This window comes from Stegodyphus dumicola, chromosome 10, assembly GCF_044657685.1.
Source record: "Stegodyphus dumicola isolate Sdum_Otavi_A_Nest chromosome 10, ASM4465768v1".
Lineage (NCBI taxonomy): Eukaryota > Metazoa > Arthropoda > Arachnida > Araneae > Eresidae > Stegodyphus > Stegodyphus dumicola.
This window is the reverse complement of record NC_140777.1, coordinates 96908447-96935428: the sequence shown is the minus strand read 5'-3', so window position 1 is coordinate 96935428 and position 26982 is coordinate 96908447. Positions and strand designations below refer to the sequence as shown.

General features: G+C 34.2%; 1 protein-coding gene across 5 annotated transcripts in view; it reads left to right on the top strand.

The window, feature by feature from the left end:
* Positions 1 to 26982, top strand: part of sog (chordin short gastrulation) — a 285742-nt gene that overhangs the window by 84792 nt on the left and 173968 nt on the right. For all 5 annotated transcript variants that reach the window (XM_085825296.1, XM_085825299.1, XM_085825297.1 and 2 more), the window contains one exon: positions 21541 to 21667. In XM_085825296.1, the coding sequence (XP_085681422.1) occupies positions 21541 to 21667 (127 nt within the window). The remainder of the gene's footprint in view (positions 1 to 21540; positions 21668 to 26982) is intronic.

Below are 26982 nucleotides of genomic sequence, written 5' to 3'. Positions count from 1 at the left end.
GTTCGGAATCAAAGAAGAACGAGTGGAATCCGTCCATCAAATAGCTAAAGACGGTATCAGCGTACCAACAAAAACATAATTTTTTACTTTCTGGATCGATAGCTAAAATAGAAATTTTCGGTACCGCATAATGGAATATCGTAACAACAGTAACTGTCCGAAAGGATTAATAGTTGCCACAGCACTCGTCGATCTATCGGTGACAACCATCCCGCTGAGAAATGCTAACGTAAGTGATAAGGCTAAAGTTATTAGAAAAAGCGAAGTAGTTGCAGCATGTACTCCAGTGACCTGCGTTAAAGGAACAAGTAGTCCACCAGTATCTGTGTTCTCGGAGAGCCTAACATTGGAATTATTGCAGAATTTAAGTGATGATAAAAATGCTACAGAACGTATCATTCAAGAATTTCAATTCTCCCCCTCATTTTCTGACGTAGGTAGAATAAGTTTGGCGCAATATAGAATTATACGGGGTGATCATCCTTCAATCAAACAACATTCAAGACATATAGCGATTGTTAGTAGGAAAACTTCTAAAGAACATGCAAGGAAGTTATGGTAGTGAGCCTTTGGCAAGGGGTTTCTCCGGTCGTCCTTGTCACAAAAAAGATAGATAAACTAGATTTTTTAAACTAGCGCCGCTTGAACGACATTGCGAAGAAAGACAGCTATCCTTTTCTAAAACTGGTGATATTCGAGACAGTCTATCTAGAAGCAAGTCGTTTTCGACATTTGATTTAAAGAGTGAACTTTTGCAGGTAGAGATACATCCTGATGACCTAAATTTTTCAGATGGGAAATGACTTACCTCACACTGTCATCTTTGGCGAAGCTTTGTGTACGGATTCAGAAAAGGGTTAGCAGTTAAAGATTGAAGACACCTAGAAAATGTCCATCAGCTGAGAAGTTTCCTGGGGCTCTTTGCACCTACTATAGGAGTTTTGTGAAAGCCTTTTCTTCCATCTCAATACCCCTTCACATAATGACAGTCAGCAAGTAAAATATTTTGAGGATGCATTTAAGCAACTGAGGGAGCCTTTAACATCTGCGACAATCCTGACATAGCATCAGTTCGGAAACCATTTATTCTTGACTGAGATACGAGCAATAAGACTGTTGGTGCTGTTTTTTCCAAGAAATAACCGGTTAAGAACGTGGTGCAACATATTGGGGCAAGTGTCTATGTAAACCGGAGAGGAATTACTGTGTCACCAAAGAAGAGTTGCTAGTCGTAGTTAAAGCGAAAGAACATTTAAGCCAATGCCTGTGCATAAGAAACTCCTTGCTCCGCACACATCATGCATGTTTGACTGGCTATTAAATTTCAAGAATCCAAAGTTCAAATAGCGGTATTGATATTAAGCGGTCGTCACACCGAAATGCCGACCCCTGTCTAGAAGGCCCTGCCCAGAAAGCTGCGCTATTGTTCAAGTGTCAAAGCGAAGTACAGGCTGGTTAATACGGCCGCAGGTCAAGTTACAACTTGGAACATCGTGTGACCCAGACAGATGGTGTGACGAAAAGGTCTGGAAAGACCACTTGGAGGATGGCGACATTAAACATCATAATTGAGTCTTCAAATATGAAACGTACCTGGCAGGGTACCGGGATTCGCTCTATACTTGAATTGGCGTCATGTAGCGGAAATTCGAATCGGAAGGTGGAAAGGATTTACAGTGACAGATGCTACTTTTCTAGATCCCCGAAGCAGTCTAACAGGAGGCCCCTTCGGAATGATGAAGACTTTGCATAGTGTTCCATAGCACTTTTACCAATGTAAAAAAAGGGAGTACGTGGACAAGTGGCATCAATCTTGCGAATTCTTTACAGGTCAAAAAGGACAGAACAAACGCAGACGGAAGCTGCAGCGTTACAATTTAGGAGCGCCTTTTTGACCGCATCGACATCCTGGGTTTATGTTACGAACTGCTGATGGCAATAAATACATCATCTTTGTAATTGATTACTTAACATAGTGACTGAAGCTTATCCTGTCCCTCATCGAGAGACTAGAGGTAATGATAGCAGCAGCAGTAATTATACAGCATTGGATTTCCCAATTTTGGATTGCGTCAGTTACATTCCGATCAAGGAAGGAATTTTATCTCGGCTGTAATTAAAGAACTCTGCAAACTACTTGGCGTAGACAAACTCCAAACGACACCTTTACATCCTGAGTCAAACGTCGTGGTAGAGGTTTAATTGAACCATCTTTAATAATAATAATCTTTAACTGATGGGTTCCAGAAGCCAATAGGCCTGGGACCATAAGCTGTTTCTTTTCATATTGGCCTATTTATTGCATTGATGTCCACGAGACTACCTGCAATTCCCCATTTGCGATGTTCTTCCTTCCTGACGTTCGTGTCTGCCTGGTGATCTGTTATTTGATTACCCTCCGGATGTTCCTTCATCGTCTGATTACATTCAAAATCTCTAGGCACGGTTTGAAATGATGCACAGTTTTGATCGAGAGAGAGTCAGTTTGGCTAGGGAGAGATAAAGACCCTATATGACACGAGAGTTGAAGAACATTTGATTCAACGAAGGTGACAATGAGTGGTTATCTAATTCAACAGACCTTCTCTTAAACTACAGTATTCCTGGGACGATACTTAGGATTTTAAACAGGCTGAACTCATCGTAATTAGCTGTATGTCATCAGATTCAAAGTCTAAAGTTGTAGTTAAGCCTAAAATCGAACGACAGGCTAGCCGCTTAGTACGGCCGTAATATGTAATTTCTGTAGTGTATATAAAGTAAATATTATACTAAGGCTATGTACCTATGTGCATATAAATTTGTAAATTTATGTATTTATTTATTGATTTAGTTTTTGATTTTCTATATATTATTTATTGAAGTTATAGTGTTTAGTTTTAGTACTGCATGGATTTTCCTTAGTTGTAAGTACAGCTTCTTGTCTAGGTATTCTACTGCCCGGGACATGCAGTCTTTAGGAAAAGAGCAGTGTTGCGAATTTGGTATATATATGTAAATAATTTTACTAAAATTGTATGCAAAAATATAGTATATCTTGTGTGATCTAACATGATTTGTTTCTAAAAGTAAAGCTCCACCGGAAAAATAAAATTACAAAGGCAGGTGATTTAACAATGAGGTAAATGGCTATGTCGCGAGATTGGCGAGACAGCGCCAATTTTGCGATGGTTTTGGCGACTAACTTTTGTTGCTAGCTTTTACGTGAAATGGCCAAAGGTCACCTGCTGATATTGTGGTGTGATCCCCGTATATCTGTAATTGGGCCAAGGTAATTTTATCTGACCTTTTGTAACTGCATATGCCTTCCATTACTTTCGAGAAGTCTAAGGAACTGGAAACGTTTCTGTGGCCAGGGAAAAACTATAACACTGGAGAAAGCATTAATTATCAGTTTTGAATTCGCATTTGATTTCGGAGTATTAAGAGATTCCGCGCTAGCTTCGCTGTTCAGATGCGATTTGCTTTACGTTGTGTTTAATATTGAATTAGCTACTACTCATTGCGGCCTGTCATATTGTGATCTATGTGGGTACATTTATGTAAAGTTCTGGAACTGTAAAGTGTTTCGTTTTGGAAAACAAATTGTACGAATCTGTCAACGGTTCTGTGTGCATTCAATCGATTACGAACGCGTGCGCTCGTAACAATATTTAAAATAAATTTTATAAGTAAAATTTTCTTACATTCTGTAGCACTAAGAAGGAGTCATCTGAATGGTACGAAATTGCGTATGCTCATATGTTACGACAGAATGTGGGAATGATACCTGGGGCTTCAACGGAGCAATTCGTAGGGTGTGTAAGACGGAGGCTAAGGCGTATTCCATCATCCATGTGAACTGTACCAGTGCTTCGCAGATAAGTTCGCGAACAGTATTAGAGAGGACGTGCAGTTGGACTAAAGGAAGATCATGATGCTTCATTATGAATGATCCGACGGGTTACTGTGACACCAGTGACTGCAATATTCATTGAAAAGCTAAGGACACGGAGGCCATTGCACCGATTACCCCTTACTGTTGTTTATTCTCCACTTTTGAATATTACGGTTCCGGATGCATTCGACATGGGATTTAACGGACTACAATATAATTGCTTTCAGCGCACACAGCCTGGTAGTCAGGATTTCATTTGATAACCGGACCGTGACAGCCTTACTGCACTGCGACGCAATTTTACGTCGTAGCATTGCCTTTGCTTTAACCACCGCTTTCTGGGCTTGTGTTTCAACCGGATAATGCCGGGATAAGGCCTCTTCAACAGTTTCCTGGCCGCCGGATCTTTCTCCAAGATCTTTCTTTTAATTCGTGGAGTTTTGTGATTAAATTTGAAAACTAAATATCTTAGTCATGTTGAATGGTAACTTATTGATTTTAAACCATTGAGTTTGTTAATCACAAATTCATTAAATTTACACAGAGTGTGAAATAAAACAAATAATAAAATCTGAAAATATTTAGATTTTAAAGCCTCACGGGAGTATTTTTTCTCTGAGCTTGCAGTTTACAAATCTGCTCTTGGACTCATTCATGCTAACAGAACTCCCTTTGTCTTTTTAACTTTACCTAAACGTCTCTTTCTTTGCACTTAATGCCCCATGAAACTGAAGAATAAAATCACAAAATTTTCAAAATCAGTCTTTTTTAGAATTCCCGGTAGAGTGTTAAGTGCTGCCATATATTTTTCTTAATTTTTCCTTTTTTCCTCAGATTATGCTATAGCTTTTCATTTTTCTTAACATGATGACCTTCACAATTTGTATTTTAGCATGACGTGTTTCATACTTACGCCACGTGAAGTGTCGCAGTTAAGTAAAAATTTGTTTAAAAGTTTTTCCACTTATGATCTATGGGCAGAAAAATCAAATCTGTAATGAGGAAAAAGTTGAAAAATGCTTCTGAAAATGTCCTTTATTTCCTTGGCAGAAAAACTTAAAGAAAGCGTTACAGAATGTAATTTATTTCTTTGATAAAATGGCTTTTCACTTATTATCTGTCGTCCGTGGCATAAGAATATAATGTAGGTTGTAGGAAATGTTCAGAAATACTTTTAGAAATATTCTTTACTTCCATATTAAAAAATTTGAAAAATGGATTAGAGCAGCAGTCTCAAAATGGCGGCACGTGAAAATATTTCAGTTAGTGAATAACACGCCAGAAAATCTATAAATGGAGCTGATTAATTATGTATGATACAAATATTATTCAAGGATTAGAAGATACAGATTGGATTAAATTTAATTCGTAATTCCCATCAAAAACATTTACGAATTTTCTCACTAAGAATAACAGCTTTGTTTGGGAATACTTTTATATATGAACAGCTTTTTTAATATAATAATTTCATAGTTTTTACATTTTTAGTTTAAATTAAGGTAAGCTATTAATTAATTGAAAGTGTTAGCTTTTTTTAAATACATCTGAAAATTTGATATTTCGCTGTTAGTATATTCTGTAGCTAAAAAAACTATCTTGAAAGTGCCAAACTTCAGATTTCAGGCGGAAAATAACTCTAAATTTGAATATTTTCTTATGCGATATTGTTTTAGTTTATGTATGTTTTGTTAAAATTTTCCAAGCCACATTAAAAAGTTTTTCAAACATTTTTATTAAATTATCTATTCAAAAGTGTTCATTTTGATAGAAGGAAAATTCTAGTTCATCAGCTGTTTTCAGATCGGGCATTCGGCCCGCCTGCAATTTGAGTTTGAGACCACTGGTTTAGAGGGTCTAGTTAAGGGTTGATTAAGGATGTATGAGGAGGTAAAACCTCTCTAATTTGTATCAGGTATAGTTTATCCTTCTGTGTAATGTAGGGGGGAAAACTTGAAAAATGCTTTATAAAATGCAGTTTATATCATGAGAATCTTGAATAAAAGAGAATCTTGAAAAATGATTTAGAGAATGTAATTGATTTCTTTGTCCATGGGCATAAAAATCTAATTTTAGGATACAGGAAAAAAACTTATAAAAATGTTTTTGAAAATGCTGTTTGCTTCATTACTATGTTCATCACTATAAGCACATGGATGAAAAAATATATAATGCGAGATATCGCAAACTTTGTACTAGATTCAAGGAAATGTATTGTCAAATGACAGTCGGATTTACTTTTGTGATCGGCCCCAACGCGGGGCAATAGTAGAAGTGTTTCTGTAAAACGGTTTTTCCTACTTGTACTAGCGTAAATACTGGAAGTTAACGTTTAGGCGCTGTTCATTTGTCAGAAGTTGAATGAAGAGGAACAGTATTTCCAATGCCTAAAGACATTACTAATATATTATATATTAATTTTAAAACATACATATGTAGTGTAGAGCGTTTCGCGCGCCAGGTCGGTAATAAGCTTGTATACGATATTTTGTAAAGTAATAAGCTTGTATACGATATTTTGTAAAGGTTGTTTTAAGATATTTAAAATAATTTCACGAATGGAAATAATTCAGAAACTAGCTGATTATAATAATTTAATAATGTAAAAAAAGTCTGAAAAGATTCAAATTTTGAAAGTGATCCATAGAGTTTTCAAATTCTCTCATTAATATATTTTCCTATAAACGTTATGTACGATATACGTTATTGTGCCGAGACGTATCCTGTTTCTCCATAAAGGACATACTGTTAAACACGAAATTAAAAAAAAAAAAACAAATCTCTATTAACGAATGGGGATTAACATTATGCATATTCAATATTTAGTTATTATGTATAACACATAAAATTATAAATCATAAATAAGAAAAATTTTAAAATTGGCAGTTATCGGTTCTTCTGAGTATTCTAAAATATATTAATATTTACATAAATAAGTTACATTAAAGATCCACATATTGTTTAGTTTATGGAAATAAGTGTATGTACCTGAGACCTAAGATACAAACAAAAGTCTTGGAATAACACTTAGATTTTAAACATTAGAATTAAAAATATTGAAATGTGAATTCAGTCGTTTTATTTTGAATAGTAAATTCCTTATTAACATCTTCGTAAAATGTTTTAATTCTCAGGAGGAATTACTTTTAGATATATAATATGCAAAGCGCAGTTTATCTCTTTTGTGACAGTTTTAATATAATTATTAATTCTTCTCAGCGCTGAAAACCATCCTTCAGCTGATGGTATTGATAGAATGAAGATTAACTCATAATGTTACGAATATTATTGGTATTTATATATGATACTAGTTCATGTACAGGTTTATTTTCAAACTCTGCAAAGGAATATAAAGAAGTAGGCTCATTTTTAAGCTTTCCAAAACCAGACAGTCTGCAGTATGGGCTGCCATTTAATCAATTTAGTAAATTGTATAAACACCTTATCCAGAAGGGTCGTAAATTCAAGTTGATTAAGGAAACCAGATTAAATACATTATCTAAAATATGAAAGTAAAGTTGCCTCACTTCGCATTTGTCAACATATATTCTTTTTGCTGATTTGTCTCTTTTGCATTGACATTTTCCCATAAATACTTCAAAATCATTCCTGTCTTATGCAAGAACATATTAAAATTTTGCGATATCTTTTTAACAGTAAAAGTAATATCAAAGGTTTTCTTTTGTATAATCTCAAAAAGTATATCTGAGCGACAAAGTACCATTAACAAAACTTCTAAGAGAAAATGATTCTTACATTCACCAAACATTTCATGAATCCACTATTTATTAAATCATGACTCATCATGACTTCTAAATGGCAACGTTTTTTTGCCAAGAAGCATACACAGTCTATCAACTATTTAAAAAATTTCTTGTTTTTTATTGCAATATTGTTATGAAGCTTTATAGATATTGCTTTTGTTGTTTTAACTGAAGATCTTTTCTTGATCGCCCAAATGGTGAAAAGTTGTAAAAAGATTTTTCATATCTTAAAATGGATATTGATAATATATTCAAATTACAAAATGCATCCTTAGTCCACACACTTCCTTTGTCTACATAAAACAGCGTACACCTTTCTTTAACGCCATAATCAGCTAACTAGTTAGTTGCTTTGTACTGAGCAGCTTTGAAATGTCTTTTAAACTCTTGTTTTTAATTCCACAAATTCCTTTTTTTTTTTTTATCCAGAAATGCGTGGTTTAGAAGGGCAATATTTATTTTTTGATTATTTCTCTTTTTCAAAAAACGTTCGAAGGCTAAGTGATTTTTGAAATAGATTTTGTATTTCAATTCCGTTTCTTTTTCTCCATTCTTTAAATGTTTTAGATAAACTACTACTAATTTAAATACTACAAGTTTAGAGCACTTTTTATGGAAATTCAAAGTCAAGAAACCAAAAAGGTAACGAGACTTAAAATCATATATTCATCTTGCTATAATAATAAACTTTTAAGGAAAAAAGTAGCTAAAACGCAACAATCAACTGCACTTATGCGAACGAAATGATAGTCGATATCTCCTCTACACCTGTGGAGGTATGCGAGTCAACATTTGTGGCTTCGAAGTATTTACCCCTTTGTTTCCCGCCTCAAGTGCAGTATAATCATTGTCATGTAAAACTTTGAAAGAATGAATAATTGAGCTTTAAATTAAGTGCGTAATAGAACGCAAACCTCGAAACAGAAAACTTGCTTCTAGCCATTCTAAAATGTAAAAATTTGCTTCACATTCAGAAGTAAATTCCAGAATAACCCTTATAGCTATCACGTGACAGCATGCTAGAGCGCGAAATTCATCCAACCCTTGCACTGCAGGTGAAAAGCAAGGGGAAGGAGGCCCACTGCAAATATTTCTTCAGCGTGCATAATCCTTTTACGATGAGGAAATAGGTAGAGAGATATAGGAATTTTTTTCGTTTTGCATATCTGACTCTTTAAGGTTTTCATTGCATGATGGAGTTAAATAATAATTATTTTTCTCAGTTTGAAACTTATAAGCATGCCATAAGGCGAGACCCCTGTTATAATGCGATAAACAAACATTCGGCAACATATTTTTTAGCGGTATTAGCATCTATGTGTTAGTTAATAAGCGAATATAAGTACATACTTACACGTGCGCTGTGCGTCTGTGTAAAAGGGATTCGAGCGAAAAGTGAGATTAATTTTGAATGTTACATAGGTTATAAGTATTATAAATGTGATAGTCATCCAAAACGAAAAGACACGATAACGTATTTTTGAGGGTTAGAAGCGTCCGCGCGTTATGAAAATAAATGTTTTAATCGTCATTGATAGAATTTAAATATTTACAGAAGTTTTCTTAGCGATTCTGCAAGCACAGCGGTAGCCAACTTGTGTGTGTAAAAGATATAAAATATGAAGTAAAGTTACTAAAAAAATTACTAAACTGACGGTAGCCTTTTCAATTCCTGATTTGATTTGCCTACGACCCCTTTCAGAGAATATATACTGCATTACTTACGTCATCAGTTTTTTCTGCAGTGATCCGCAATTCCGTGAGCTTTTGTCCAATGACCATTTAAAACTAAAACAAAGGTGCTTCTAAATACCACAGCTTCTGAAAATGTAGTTTTTTACTTTCTTCCATCGCTTAAATAGCATCTGTTTTACGCTTGGCAGCTTTCAGCTGTTATTTAGCAAAATTATTTGCGTATATAAGATTCTGGGGTGCTTATAACACCCCTAGTATTGTACCAACCAAGAAGATATGTGCCAAGAAATTATTCGTCGAGAAATAAAGTGTTGTTTTAACTATCAAGATAGCTGTGTTTTCCAAAGTTCCAGTCATCTAATACGCAACCAGTATGTTTGCCACATTTATCAATAATCCGGTCATGGTTAAAACGCTAATGGGTGCTTTCTCTCATCCGCAAGTAAATTATCACATCTTTTAGTCGACAAGGTTCGAAATTTTTTAATTTGGATACTTTTCCTTGTAGAGACATTAGGTTTTTTTTTGGAAGCAAGAGAGATTGAAAAATTAGCAACGCCTTCGCAGGAAATCGAACCACGGACCTCTGGAATACCGGCCCACAGAACCACTACACCACGGCATGAAGGCACACAAGGAAGGCGAGAGAAATACCTTATACCCTGTTTATTCTAAAAACAGTAATACCATTTTATAAAGTAAGTCTTTCAAAATGAATTCGTTTATGTAATCACTGCAGTACGGAATAGCTCTCAGCCAATCACATTAAAGGAAATTTTTACTATAAATACCACTGCTACTAACTGCACACCCTCTTTTCTCCCCCCTTCCTGGATTGTTGCTCTCAAGCGTGCTTCGCAGCGCTCCGCTTTATTCATTCTTAAGATGTAAATTGCTATACACAAAAATTGCGGGTTGTCCAACCACCTAAGAATTATGTCAACTGCAAGAATGTTCATGAATAAATAAATCAGATCTTTTTATCAAAGCTGTCTCCCTTTTGGGGAATCTACGCATTGGGGTCTCCAAGTAATTATGACGCGGGCTGAGATTTTTTGATTCGTCCAAAATTGTCACATTATGTTTATTAGCTCGGCTTCTTTAAGTTTTAAATGGTGATTGGATAAGAGCTTACAGCATTGCGAATTGCTGCAGAAGAAAGTAATAACGTAAATGTCGCACTAGATTCTTTGAAGAGGGTCACAGGAAAAAAAAAATCAGGTATTAAAAGGGCTATTGCCAATTAAGTTTGTAATTTGTTAGTAATTTTCTTTCATGTTTATTTTCTTTCATGTATATGTTGCACGCACGCACGCACGCACCATATGCCACTTCGATCGGGACAGTTCCGGTTTGATGATGTGATCTTGGACAATTAGTCATTTTGTCCTTGTTATTTGGTGAAATTTTTAAAAATGAAAAAAAAAATATATATTTATACATATTTGAATTTAACAAATATTCTATCATTCATGTAAAGCTAATGTAAATTATGAAAATTCAATTGTAAACAAATAAAAGATTAATTATTGCTGCAAACTAATTTACAGTATCATTCAAATTCAGAAAGCATATGTAAATTAAGTGTAAGTATAAATATTTAATAATTCAAAAAATTAATCCTAAAAATTTTAAAGAAATTTTTTAAGACTGAATGATTGTTGAGCAGGCAGGAGACAGAACTTTTCAAGGGAAAGTTGCCTCCAAATCTAACTCTTCAATTACTCAATTCGTGTTTCGTCATCCATATAGGCATGGGTAAAGAATTATTCAAAACCAAAAGTAAAACAAAATGTAGTGAATTGCTTGACTAAGAAATTTAACTACAAAAGAATTTCGAGAAATTTAGTAAGCAAATGGACTAGGAAACAAAATTGTGTTGTTTCTGAATATTTTGTTTGTAGATACAAGTACTTTTAATATTTTTCCTAAAACGGTGACAGGTGTTTTTCGCATGTTGAGCTAAGGAAACTTAGTTTTTCGGTGGAGCAGAATCTTTGGTTTAGATAAACAACGCAAAGTTAACATAGTCTGAAACTGAAGTTTCAGGTGGAAAAGTTAATGACACTGTCGGAAATAATACGAATAATATGAATAAACTATTCTTTCTTTTCAGGAAGTAGTGATTGCAAAAGCTTTTTTGGTCAGCTTAATTATGAAATTTGGAAAAATGAGACTTGTTGAAGAATACAAAGGAAGGTCAATAATTTAATAAAAGGATTCATTGCCAAATCTTGCTAAAATAACAATACATTTCCAGCATGCCAGGTACATCGGCGCTGGCATAAGAATATTGTCAATAATGAATATCGTGGAGTTTGAAAAAAGACGTACAACAGCTAAATCAACCCTAAAAGCTTTACTAAGCGACAAAATTAGCAGCGAACTAAAGTGCAGTGTTTTTTTCCGGTGGCATTAAAACTAACGAAGAATTTTTAAAGAAAGTTAACAAATGTTTAAAGAAAGTTAACAATAATGATAAATACTGAGGACTTCTGTTCTGTTGTTAAAACGTTTTTAAACTTTTTTTTATTGTTAGCTATTTCAATCATAGGTTATTGTCTATTTTGAGTATTATCTCAAAATTTTCCCAGTTTGAGCAAAGATTATTATGATAAGCTGTTTTCAGATTTCAACGAAAATATCCATTTTCACCGTTCCCTAGTCCATTTATCTGAATCCGTCAAGACATCTATATGTTCATACATCGCTTCGCCGTGAATGTTAAAATTTTATATTGGGGGCTGTTATAATATCTTGTTCGGCACCTCCCTTTTTATTTGCATTCGATAGTGCGAAAAGGGCATATTGCTCGAGGGGGTTTTAAAACAAGTTACAAACATGAATTAAAAATTTAGTAACCTTCCAAAGTTGATGCTTACATCACAATAATTTAAAAACCATAGTGTTTGGTTAATAAAAAGACGTATATTTATTTAAAGAATAATAAAAGGACTTTTAACTCTGCCGTAATATTTTAAGTAAGATTGTTGAATTAATAATTGTATAAATATTAGATGGTAATAAAAACTAATATTTAAGTAATTGTGTATCTGTCCACTTTGTTAATGAATTAGAGTATCTTATCTCATTTTCAAATGAAGGAATCTTAAATGAGATGCAGCCAAAAATATGTATAATTTTAATAGGCGTACAAGGAATTCATGCTGTGCAGATTTTTTCTTTCAACCACTATAACCACCTTAGTGGTGGCAGCGGTATTGTCACTTCTCGCTTTAAAATCGCTTAATTTGATACATGAAAATTTGTTAAATTTGGACAAAATGTGAAATAAATAAAAAATCAAACACCAAATAAAAAATTTGGCCTTCGAGGTACCCACGTTGGGATAGAGGATTACGTGTAATAAAAATTCTTTGCTTTAGGTATTGTCGTTTTTCACAATGCGAGGGAACATACATATGTAAATGCACATTTCATTAATTTACAATTGAATTTTCATGATTTGAAATTTTAATTAGCTTATGTGAATGAGATAATGATATTGTATTTGTTAAATTCATACATAAATACAGATATTCTTTATTATTTAGTTTTTAAATAATATATGGTAATAATATTTGGTGGTAACAGTATGAAAAATAATTCGAACAAAATGTGCTTTTCGAGAATATTAGTATCTCTGATGCTAATAAAACTAAAATGAAAACATTTTTGCAGTACTGTAACAAGATAAATTACGATAAAGAACGTTTGTGAAAGGACTGACTTTACATTCTCTTATCTTACATTATCGTGCTCACATAAGAATAAAAATTACTGAATCCTTTCTTGTAAGGCTCAGATAGGAACAAAACTGTCAAAGCTGTTTTGGGAATGAGCTCAATCTCCACTAAGCCAGTGACTATATCCGGATTCTCTTGCATCATTAGGAGGTGAAGAAGTCTTGGAGAAACATCATTCTGAAATTATGGCGAAACTCCTGGAATCTTCGTTTTGGGAGGAGTGAGTCTCATTCGTTTGGAGATGTCCTTGTCGCACGGGTGCAACGAACCCGAATGAAGGGCGGGGGTGCCATCGTCTGCTTGAGAGGTAGGAGAAGGAGGGAAATATGCTATTGACACCACACCCATCAATTTGAAAATCAGTCGTCTACTATTGCTGTCTATAAATTGTCTTCCCCCTCTTCTTTTCATTGTATAAATTTAATTTTTTTTTTCTTCCTTCAAATTTTAGAGTTTAAAAAATACGTTTTTACGAAAATAATGTTTTATCATAAAAATATGGAATAAAAAATGATTATGGAGGCGCATACGTGTATTCACCAAGAGGAGAGAAGTCTTCGTGGAGGGCGTTTTAAGGAAAATTACCTCATACACATGCTGCGCATGTAAAAAACCTCGAAACCTCGCAGCAACCAGTTCTTTCTCTAGGATCTGAAGGCGGGTCGAGAGAGTTTAGCTGTCGGCCCCGATGGACAAATTTTCATATACAAGCGGGCGAGACTTCAGCAACTGGATAAAAATATCCCTAGTGATAACCTTAACTACGATCACATTAGTCGACGTCTACTGTATCTAAAACATGGAGTTGGCGAAGGTCACGTGACGGGCGGATCAGATATTTTCTTAATTCATCCAATGTGGTCCGTTCAGAATCTAGTTTGAAACTTATTTCCTTTGGCTATAAATATTCCATCTGAATATATTGATGGATTTGGATCTTCTTAATAAAATAAAAAAATTACATAATAGTTGGTTAACGAAGCTTGGGATAGACTAAGTTGAACTTGTGTTGAGGCAAAATACGCGGACTATCTGGCCTGAAGATCTTCATGGAGGACTTTTAAAGAGAACTCTCACTGTTTTAAGTTACAGGTAGTGAACAGCAAGCCTGTTTTACGGGGTATGAACCCTCGTTGAATTATGAGTGCTCATCAGTCTTTGGTTGGCATGAAGCTCACGTAGAATTTATCTAAAAATGAATAAATGTTTACGGAGCTTATGTAGAAGGCCGCTGGTTTCGAGATGTTCCGAATTCACTTCCCAGTCGATAATTTATAACCTGAGTCATGAAGACTGTCTAAAGTCTTCAAATATAATACAACAGTTTATTAATTAACTCATAAAAACTATCTAAAGTCTTCATGAGTCAATAAATAAACTGTTTTACATTTTGATTTCAAGTTTGTTTTCCTTCTTACTTAATTTCATTTTATAATTTGGTAAAAAATCATTCTAATCTTTTGCGGAATGGTACTTCATACCTGGTCGTGATTAGGTTGTTTGCATTTTCTGTGTGGAATTTTCTGTGACTTTAAATTTCCGTTCCAAAGGAACTGACTCTGTAATTCGTATTCCTTAACACTTTGTATATCGAATTTTCAATGACTCTGAATTTCCACTCCAAAGAAAATGATGTAATTCCAACTCGTTAAGACTTTGTAAATGGAGCTGTCCATAACTTAATTTCTGTTCTGAAGGAAATAATGTTGTAATTACTATTTATTAATATTTTTATATGGAATTTTTAGTGAAGTAATGTTTCCTTTTCGAAGAAACTGACGTTGTAATTTCCACACATTTACGGTTTATATGTAAAATTTTCTATGAATTTCTATTTCTGTTCCGAAGAAATTGTTGTTATTAACACATTTATAAATTTGGAATTTTCTATGAAGCTAAATTTCTGTTCCAAAGATTTTGAATTCAGACTCAATAATATTTTGGTATGTGAAATTTTCTATGAAATTTAATTTTTATTCTGAAGAAACTGAGTTCCTAATTTCGTTCATTAACATTTCCTATCCCTCAAAACCCTGCATTAGCATGTTTGAGGTCTTCAGGTTTTAACATTTTTAATTCCGCTTCCACAAACAGCGCTCCAAATACTGACAAAATTCTCACGCGCTTGAGAAGGCGGTGCGAAAATGGTCGTCTCTCTGTGGCGTTACTTCCGCCATTGAAACTCTCCCACATTTTTCGCTAGTTCAAGGCCGACTCTAAACATACTCACACAATAGCCCGATGTATTTTTCGACGCATTGTTTTCCTGTTTTGTTTTGGTCTTCTTGTACGTTTTCTTTCGTTCTTTTTTTCCCTTTCGACTTTCCTCGTATTTTTATTCGTTCACAATATTCCGTGCCAATTTGGCTAACAGGCTCTGCAGTTGATGTTCCTGTAGGCTAAAACTTCATTCTGGATTACTCAGTGATTAGACATTTGAGGCATAGAGATTCCGAAACATAAGTCAGGAAAGTATAACTGTATGAGTAGTAGCACGGTTACCTTAAACTCATTATAAAAAATACAGTTAAAATAAATTTTAAATTCAGTTATAAAAGCCTGGGACGCCAATGATAAATTAAAGATAATAGTTTATGCATTTGACAGTGCAATGAAATTATTAGAAAAATTTGAAAAGGTGATTGTTTACATGTTTACAGCGCAATTCGTTTAATATTATATTGCTAATTCGCTATTTAGACCCCCCCACGCTTTTATTATTCGCAGTGTAAAATTACATGGTGTTTCCCCGAAGATAAGACCTGGTCTTATATTTTTGCTGCAAATAACACCCTTAGGGTTTATTTTCACGGCATGTCTTAGTTTTCATGCACAATAATTCACATCTGTTTAAGAAACACATAAACACTTCATGTTTAAGAAACACATTTCTTCAGGTTCAAGAAATAAATGATTCACGTTCAACAAGTATTAAAAAATGAACAAAATCATTTATTTTAGTACAGCTATGTCATCTTCTTCTGTAACAATCGTCATAAAACTCTAGATCACGAATTTGGGCCTGGATTTTTTGTGACTTCATTTCCTTTAAGGCCCTTGGTCCTAGCCTCTTATGTTGAGCTCTCATCGAATGAGCTCGTTTTGTCTACACTCATGTCCATAAATTAAGAATAATTCGGAGTCACGTAGAAATCGAACTCTAAAATAAATATATCACCTGTAAAATCACTACGCACATCTTCAAGAATCATATGCAAATTTCAGGAAGTAACCAGATGACACCGATGGTACGTCACAATGACGAGAGTGTAAGAGAGTGATGTATAAGGAATACAGGCAAAGAAGTAAAATTGTTCGCAGGCGCTTTATAAGCATTTCAGTGCAATAACCGAATACTTATGACACAAAGGACGCATTTGGATGATTTTTTACGTGGTAGAATTATCGGCTGTCTGGAATGTGGGCGTACCCAACTGGAAATATCAGACGAACTTGGAATTGCCCAGAATGTCATCTCCAGGCTTTGGCAACGATTTCAAGATGATGGTAATGTGAGTAGACGTTACAGCACAGGTCGCCCCAGAGTTACAACGCCGAATGAGGACCGGTATTTGGCAGTTACTGCCAAAAGAAACAGGCGGAGTACAGCCTCGGATCTGTCTCGTCAACTCTCTTCAGCCACTGGTACGACAAGTTCAAGACAGACCGTGTACAGACGCTTAGGGCAGATTGGTCTATATACTCGTAGATCTGTCAGATGCGTTCCACTTACTGCAACTCACTTTTGCCTGCGGTTATCCTGGAGTATAGAGCATGCATTGTGGACACCGCAACAGTGGGCTTGTGTAATGTTTTCGACGAGTCCAGGTTTAGCTTGCAGTCTGATTCTCGCCGGACTTTCATATGGAGAGCTTCAGGTACCCGTTACCACTAAGAAAACATCATTGAACGACACCGTTACGGTGGTGCAGGAGTGCTCGTTTTGGGTGGAATTATTCTGGGTTCGAAAACTGACCTGCATGTTCAAATTGGAACCATGACAAGCCAAATCTATCGGGACGTCATTCTGGAACAACATGTACGTTTGTTTCGGGGCGCCGTGGGCGCACAATTTGTGTTTATGGATGAAAACGCCCGTCCTCACCGTGCAAACATCGTAAGCGAATGTCTTCAATTGGAGGATATCACCCGTATGGACTGGCCAGCATTCTCACCGGACTTGAATTCAGTAGAGCACGTGTTATATGAAGTCCGAGTTCATATTATTTTTATTATTATTAAAAACTAACGTGAAAAACACATTGGAAAACCTATAAATGGAGCTAACTGATTTACGATGTGATATAAATCTTATTCAAAAATTTTAAAATACAGAATTTACTAACTTTCTCTCGTGCTGCTCAAAAAATAAACCAGTTGCGAATTTTTATTTTAAGAATTATCACTTTGTCAGGTATTATTATTGTTTATGCATGTTTGGTAAAAAATTAGTTAGAGAAAATTAACAATTCTAACAGCTTATTAAATATTTGAGCGGCTTTTTAATACAGTCGAAAATTAATTAGAAAAATTCTCAGACAGTAGTGGGTAAAGGCCGATTCTGGAACAATAGAAGCTCCGCAACTTCTCCACCCTCACCTCCCCTTCCCTCCTCCTTCCAAGCGCTCCTCCCACTCGTTCTCATCCCCCAACCCCACCCTTTTCCTCCCACCTTCTACTAGGGTCAGACGGAAAGTCTTGTCAAAGCGGTTTTGTCCGAATGTTGATGAAAGGGACATTACTTATTATTTTATTTAATTGCAATAAATTAACTGAATATAAACAACAAGATAGTCTTAAGGAAGGTTTGCGTTATATCCTTATACCGTGTTAATTAATAAATTTGCTTTTTATCTTCACAGAGAAAGTTTCTTCCATTTACTTTAATAACTGTAATTTAGAGGTTTAATATCGATATTACACTTTTTTCTGTTTAAATTTTATTTTATCTCTGAGAACTGACCTTAATCACACATACACAAAAAAAGAAAAAAAAAATGATCAAAATATTAATTTTGGTACGATGTATTATTAGGTTATTTGAATAAGTATAACAACAGATTGCAACGTATTCGCAAAGGCACATGTTTTTAACATAAAAAAAGGAGCATTCCTGAATATTGTTGTTTAAATTCAGTTAATTTATTGCAATTAAGTAAAATAATAACTAATGTCCCTTTCATCAACATTCGGACGAAACCGCTTTGACAAGACTTTCTCTCTGACCGTAGTAGAAGGTGGGAGGAGGGAAGAAGCAAAGCACTTGGAAGGGAAAGGGTGGGGTTGCGGGATGAGAAGGAGTGGGAGGGGGTGGGGAAGAGGAGCGCTTGCATGGAGGTAGGAAGTAAGCCTTTCCTACCTCCATGAGCGCTTGGAAGGAGGAGGGAGGGGGAGGTGAGAAGTTGCGGAGCTTCTATTGTTCCAGAATCGGCCTTTACCCACTACTTCCGACTGACCGGTGAGCGTCTTACAATCCGTAAAAAGAACATTTCTAGTAATTACTCTCTCTATTACGCTGCAATAAGAAATAAAAAAAAAGGTTTATAATTTACATACAAGCATATGTATTTTTATTTATGTTTCGAAGAAAAATTTAATAAATAACAGAGAGAGGCTAAGTTGTCGAGTTAATCTCAAGTTTTGTCCCGTTTGGCAAATCTTCTCTGAAAAGTTTCATAATATCTTTCGGTTTAAATTAAAGCTATTTAATTATTAATTAAATATGTTAGAATTGTTTTAAAGAGTCCGAAAATTTAATATTTAGTTGTCAATATATTTGTATTACAAAGTGTACTAAAAAACTTGTTTCGCAGTTGCCCAACTCTCAAATACAAATAGAAAATAAATGTCAGTTTAATTTTTTTTCATTTGCGATATTATTATTTATGTATTTTTAAAAAATATTGAGCAAGAAAAAATTAAAATTTATTAAAAGTATTTTTTGTTTTATTAATAATTTTTTTTTAATTTTATTAAAACAGTTCTGGCCCTTGAGCTCGTTTCAGATAGTGCAATGCGGCCCTCGGGGAGTGTGAGTTTGAGATAACTGATGTAGGAAATCATCAAGGTGGCAAAAAACCATCAAATGTGATCTGTTTTGCTCCCAAGACCCATTAAGAACAAACGAAGTTGCTCATATCTCGCGTTCTAATCGAGCTGTTTTACAATTCCAACTTTGTTGCATTCAGAATCAAAAGATCTGCAATTCCAGGTAATAAAAGACTTTAGTACACTGGCCACAAATTATTATAAACCCAAAAATATCAATATAAATAAAATACGTATATAAAACACCACAGAACACAATAATCCAGAAAAACAAAAATGCAATCAGAAAAGATTCAAATATTTACAAGGCACTGTAAATATTTGAATGCTCACGTCCTGCGAGAAAAGAAGAAAATAGATAAAAAGAGTTCTCACTTCAGTCAATGGGATTTCTTTCTTTCTTTCTCTATTATTTCGCTTTCTCAGATTAATTCTAGGAAAGTTTCTATCGTGTTTTTCTCGGTTACATTTCAAGATGACGTTCTGTTTATATTCTTTGCAAGGACTGTTTATCTTTGAAGAAAAGATATAAGATTTCACTTTTCTTTCTCTTGCCTTCAGTTAATACTTTATTTTTAACTAATGGCCTTTATTCTTAACGATGGTTTCATTGCAGATTTGACATCTCGAAGTGACCCGGCTGTATAATTGCCTCAAAATGGCTCCGCATTAGAAATAAATCCTTTTTTATTTTGGATCTGCCAGACCGAAATAGAAAGAAACCAGAGTGGAAGACCTTGAAAATGAAATCGGGGAAAAGTTTTGATTGTTAATTTTTGCTATTAAATTATGAACTCTTTGAAAAGAACAAAATTGTCATAGATGAGAGTCGATTAGAAAATTACGTGTGCAGAGTACTGTCGGATTATCCGGGTTAATGTACTGTTCTGTTCCTTCTGAATGAATATTGTAAATTGTTTAGTCGAATTTGGTCACGTGTTATGCATTTATGAATTTAATGCATGTTTAAAACTGTAGATCTTTCAATTCCGAGTGCAGTAACGTTTGAGTTGTAAAAATAGCTCAAGTAGAATGGGAGGTAGGGGCGGATTCCTACTTCTGAGATTTGGAGGATTTTTTGGAGGATTTGCGAAATCACGTTTTCGAAACTTTTCGACCGATTCTTCTAAAAGTTTCCAGAGCCCTCGGTACAATATATAGCCACTTTATAATCCTACAGATTTCAAATATTTTCTTCTTTCCTCGTCTTAAACTGGCCTTAGATATGATTTTTCACCCCTTTCACCAGCTGTCAAGACTTATTTAAAAAACCGCCGACTTGTCACTCTCAAGAATGTTGTCTCCATACATATAGAAGAAAAAATTCTTTTCTGTTCTTTAATCTCTTATATGAAAATTAACAAAGAGATATTTTAACATTTTATACGTTGTTGGATTCGGAATACTTATATACAAAAGTAAACACTTATGTACAAAACATGTGACCACGAATTCAACTGAATAAAAATATCTACTAAAGTTGTTAGCTGAAATGCAACAATTAAACAAATGAATAAAAACAATACAAAACAGATTACAGGTATCCGTCTTATAACACGCTTTCACTCTTACGTAATAAGAAAATGGCAGAAACCCACATATAGCACGCAACACGGTATCATAAATAAAAACTAATGAAAATGTGTGTAAAACATCTTTTTGTATGTACTTATTACTTATTTGTATGTACTGTATGTACTTAGATGATACGATTTTCTTTCTAAACATATACAATATTAAGTTACATATTATGCCAGCGTGTGTAGTACTTAATAACAACTGTACACAGAAATAAAAACCTAACACACAGCAATAAAATAAATTCTGGGAATACCCGCAGTCTCGTATCGAAATTCTTTTGAAATTGGGTTGTGCCCATCATTTATGCAGTGTACATACCGCGCCTCAAGTGTTCAACTGGTAGATTACATAAATTACGTAATCTTGATTTTGGAAGAAACTTCTGAAAGTAAGAAAGCAACTTTTGAAAGAAAATTTATTTCTTTGAAAATGGAAAGTACAAATTTTGAATCGTTTGTTGAAAGGCAAAAAGGCATCTGATGTTCCAAAAAATGTAAATTTAAACGAGGCAATAGTGAGAACCATTTAAAATGTACTATGCCATCGTACATTAAAAAAAAAAAAAAAAAAAAAAAAAAAAAAAGGTTTTAGAAGTTTTTAGAGCGCATATCCTACTATTTTATATTGGGTTTTAGTTTCATATAATGCAGTTTCACCCAACACGATATTTTCTAAAAACCTGTATACCGTGTTATACGAGGGATACCTGTTGGAGAATTTAAAAACAACAATAGAATTAAATGCATTTTCAGGTAAATATACCTGAAAATGCATTTAACGCTAAGTGACCGAACGTCAATACGAATTCTATATCGTTTCTTCCATTTTGTAGGTTCAACGAAAGAGGAGGATTATGTCCAGAGTGCGTTGCAAAAACATCAAAAATGACTGCCCAAAGCCTACATGTGAAGATCCCGTTTTATTGCCGCAAAGGTGCTGCAAGACCTGTTCTGGAGAAGGTAACAATTTTTTTTTTTTTTGTTATTGTTGTTAAATGTCAAAGTAAGGTCTTGTATATTCGCCAGGAATGCTTACCTGTAGTCTTTGAATTAGCCTTGAAATAACTGAATTTTCATAACTCTACCAAAAATTTGTATAACCAAAAAATGTATATATTGAAATATGCACCATTTCCACAAAAGTCCTTACTCGCCCTTTATTTTCGCATCCATTGATGCCTTTCTCTAAGTGTTCTCTCCTCTCCCCCCATTTTTGTCAATCTCAGTTGTGAACTCGGACTTCCTCTGCCTTTAAAAATTCGTTGAACCGCTTGTAAGTTAAAGGCGCTCTATCATTTTCTTCGCTACTGTTGCTTTTTGTGCCTGGTAGTGTTTTAAGATCATTTAGTTCTTCATTCGTCATTTCTCTGTTAATTCTTCGACTTCTTCTTCCATTGAAGTAACTAGAACTTTTCCCTCCCGAGGCGGTCCTTGTTTTTGCCGCTTGGAGCGGTCCCTGAATTTTTTGCTTCTTTTGATATACAAATAAATAAGTAAAAGTTGAAAAAAATGTTCCAGCATTTTAAAATTAAATTAGTATTTTGTCTTCTTTTTTCTGAAAAGCCATTGATGACATCGTAGACATCTTTCTTAAATGGAATGTAAATACGTGTAAAGTTCTTAAATAATTCTGAAATGATTTTTATTTAGAAAACGCTGCTCACGACTAGCAGCGCTTACAGCAATTGTGAGGAACGTTCTCAATAGCATTTAATATTTGGAACATTGCTGGAGATTGGATTTTAGAATAAACTGCGGAGATTCCAAAGGGACACTCTTCCCATGTGCGTGTTTCGATTTCCCTATCAATAACGAAAATAAAATTATGAAATAAAATTCTCTCTTAAAGAAGAACTTCTTATGAATGTCACCATGATCATAATTTGATATTCGTAATTTGCATTTAAAACTTTCGAAGGCATAAAAAAGGCATAATATGAGTACGCAGCTGTTGAAATCTTGTGATTTCTTTGAATACTTTAAAAAGAAAGAAAAAAACTCTTCTACACTATACATTTATATAGTGAAAAACCTTTTTTCCTCTCTTAATTTAATTTCGTGTGGGAGTTCAGTGTTTCATGCTTCTTCATTATCCTCATCCCCTATAAGTAATGTTTTATGATGGAAATTCCGCTCCCAATAATGTATCGCCAAGAGCGTTCCTCGCCCCACCTAGTAGAAACATCCCCCCCCCCCTGCACCATCTCCTTCCATACCTGAAAATCATTCACTGCCAATTGCTTTTTCATTTTATACTGTTCTTTTGGCTTCATTTTCAAACGATGGAAATCCTTTAAAATAACTGCTAACTTCTGGCCAAGGCTGATGGCAGCAAGTGTTCAGTGTTGATGAATGAAAACGTTGACCCTCTTATTAACGAAATTCTAGCATTGGCCAAAGTTAATGAAAACAGTTAAAATAACGCGTATAAGGGACATCGCGTTTTGTAAATCCGCGTTCGGCAATCATTCGCTGTACGTAAAAAAATATGGTTAGAAAAAATGTGGAAAGTGAAACGTGCCTTCAACGACACGATAATTTTCTCTTACTGTAGATGTGCTTTTGGCGTTAGCTTCCCTGCATGTTTCTAATGAAGGACTTTCGTGAATGTTGTCAGAGATAGGCCATCCTTTGCTGGATGAAGACGTCACTAATTTTTCGCATTCCACTCACTTCTGCCTCATTGGTGTCTCATTAGTACTGCAGTATCCCAGGGCGGGCTGGCTAATGGAAGTAATGGTAAGCATGTGGGTTAGGAATCGGCGGGAGATCGTTAGGCAGTATCGGTGTGGCATTCTTTCCTGCTACGTAATTGCAAGATTGGTATGTGCTGTCTCGGTTTCAAAAGAAATACTGAAATGTCAGTAAGGCGAATTGTATAGAAGGTCATGCAACACTCAAATCCCGATGTAGCGAACCTTCGGATATCACAAATGATAGTTTGAGTCTCAGCTTGTTTCCTATACACTTTAATGGTATTTTATGCCGTTATAGGAAACTTAAAGGAAACCCTGAACTGTGTCAATAATTGAACTCTAAGAAGGTCCCGCATTAGAAGTAATTGCACTCAAATCCTGCTGTAGCAAACCTGGTTGATAACGAGTCTCCCGATATAATGAACGAAAATAAATTCAAATCTAAATGAATCTCCGAATGTAATGAACGAAACTTTTCCCGTCTAATATTCTATATACTTATTTTATGAGATTATAGCCAAGGATATAAAATTTATTATTATTTTGTTTTACGGAACAGTCAAGATAGGAAAATCGAATATAATGAACTTATGGATATCTTCTATACAAATGTTTTATTAATTATATTTATTTTCAATCTTGCAATTTTCCATTTCAGTGTTTCGAAAATTGTCATTGCTAAATACTTTGTAGGTTCTAAAATCTTCAGGAAACGCTAGACTAAATTTGGGTCTTGAGTTGTTATAAACACAGATTAGGTAACATTAGGTAAATAAAATTAAACATTTATTCCAATTTTTATATCTATCTAAAAACTGGTAACACTTTTACCAGTTTTATTAATAATATTTGTCCACGGCTATTTTAATAGCATTAAACAATTTTTATAAATTCCTTCAGGATAGCTATGGAAGTTAACTAATTTAATAAACAAATATCAAGAATCATAGTAATTTTCACAGCATTTTAATTAGAAAAATGCAAAAGTTTGTATTAAGCTGTTCATTATGGCCTCAGTGCAAAAATTCATTTTATGTTCATAATTTTTCTGAAAAGTATTTCATCGGTACTGTACCCTCCATCGTAACATAGGAAGGCATCCATCACTGAAAGAGAAAATGCAAAATTTTTAATTAAGGGAGTGGGGTTTTTCAGTCATTTTTCCCCCAAGGGAAAAGAAAACATATTCTGCAGATATTTTTCCCTTCTGAAGAAGGTTGACTTGAGTCTAATCGTCCTCAAAATCGATAATTATTCAAAATTTATGTAAAATTAAGGTTACTTTTTTACCAAATTTTAAAGGTTTGACTGAAATCAGAACCAAATTGTTTGGCGACTTAACTCATTACTTGACGACATTTCCTGGTTACTTGGTTTTTCTATCATGTAGTTTGCCCTTATTCGGCGACCTTACTTCAATTAAAAATTTTTTTTCTGTAATAGTTTGATTGCATTAACCGAATTGTAAATCCCGATAAGCGATGTATTTCCCATGTTTACGCATACAAACGGACGGCACTTCGGCAATTTATTAGTGAATTGTGTGTGAATTATTAGTGAATAATATCCGAATGCTAATATTAACCGCGATCACACTAAGCGATATCTACTGTAATTTCGCTTACACTTTACTGTTATTTTATACGGTTATAGCGAACTGCCAAGTGTATGAAAATCGGATACAACGAAATTTATGGACATCGTTAATTCAAACTTTTTGTTATGAATTATTATTTTCAATTTTGAAATTTTTCGTTTCACTTCGAAAGCGGATTAAATTCGAAGTAATAGAGTAATTTATCCTGTAAAATTCGATTTGCTTTTTATATTTTATATATTTAACACTTAAGCGAGTTTCTTCACATATCTTCGTTAAACGGACAAACTAAGCATATCAGAATTATTTGTTCGCTCCTTGCAGTAAAGCGGGGGGGGGGCGAACCTTTTTTTTATGAAACTTGTATGAACAGAATGCTTCAGAATTTTTTGAAAATTCCTCAATTTTTAGACTATTTGGAATTTGCGATTTTAAAATTCCATCATCTAAAAAAGTATCGGATAGAAAGTTTTGAAATTTTCACAGATTATGAAACAAACGTTTCGCTCTCTTTTGAAACATGAACGAAAAACATATTAAAATATTAAAAGAGCGACTTTCTACATTTTTCTAAAAAAAATGCGACGTATTGTGAATCAAAGTAATTGCGTATGAATTTGTTATATTTGCTTAATTAATGACGAAATTTGCCATCTCGAAGCCTTAATGAAGAACTGGCGATATTATTTTTTTCATTTTAATTTTAATGTAACATTGTTATTGCACCCAATTTCCGAAATTGAATGTTCAAAGCGATTGCTTCATTATCTGAATTGCATTCAGTTGTTTTTATCAATTTCCGAATTTTCATAGCATTTTATTGCTTCTGTTTTAATAATAACTAAGAATTTCATCACTGAAAGGTGTCATTGAGGCTAAAAAAATAAAACTGCAGTTAAAGAAAGGATTTTATACAGTAAGATTTCATTTAAAATGGATACGATAATGAATGCATTAAAAAGGAAAAAGAATTTATTATGTAGGTGAAGGGGAATAATAGATTAAATAATTTCAAATTTTAATGGTCGCCTAAGGTTTTTTTATGCTCTTACATTCACTCCTTTTTTGCGGTTCATTCCCTTTTTTGTAGTACATGTTTTTAGCTTTACTATTAAGCACTGCTTTCTAAATCAAAAAAATTTTAAAAGCAGGAAAGCAGCAGATGTTTAGAACTCCTGATACAGTGTTAAATGTTGGCATGCATCTTTTTTAAAGCCCAAAGTGTTAGTCCTGAAGGACTATTAGTCTCGAAACTGCATTTTGCGTCGGTTCATTACAAACGGTGTATCACTTTTAAATTGTTGCCATCAAATATTATCGCCTTGTTTTATGTTTTAAAGAAATCAAGCAATGAAGAATCTCAATGTATGTATATTTCTTTCACTGTGAAAACAGGACGGTACCTAGAGCCATCCACGCAATCCTCCATCCGAACAGAGGCACCTAGAAACCCGAATACTGAATTTGAAAATTGTTTTATTATCTATTTAATATTTTGTAAAACTTTAACGAATTTTTTATTAACAAATTCTTTCGAAGCGAGCAATGGCAACACTGTACGGGGGAAAAAACTTTTATCTCCAGCCCCCGAGATTGTTTATCGGAAATTCGAAAGATATGCCGTTTTTAAATATTTTATGATATTGCTGTTAATTGAATTGTATGTGGTTTAAGTGCGAAGAACATGATATTTAATAAATAAAAGTAGCATACAAAACGTTACAAAAACGCTCCTTTGGGCGTAATATAAAATCTGAAATCTTTCAGTTCCCCCCCCCCTCAGTCTTTTTTCAAATCACTATTCAGTTTCGTAGCAAGATAGCTTGCAAAAACTTTTTTTTGTCTTTATTATTAGCGGTTTGTGTGCTCCCTTTATTTATTAAATATCACGTCACGTAAAATTCAATTCAACAACAAGATCACAAAATATTTAAAAACAGTATAGTATATCTTTAGAATTTCCGACAGGAAGTCTCATTCGC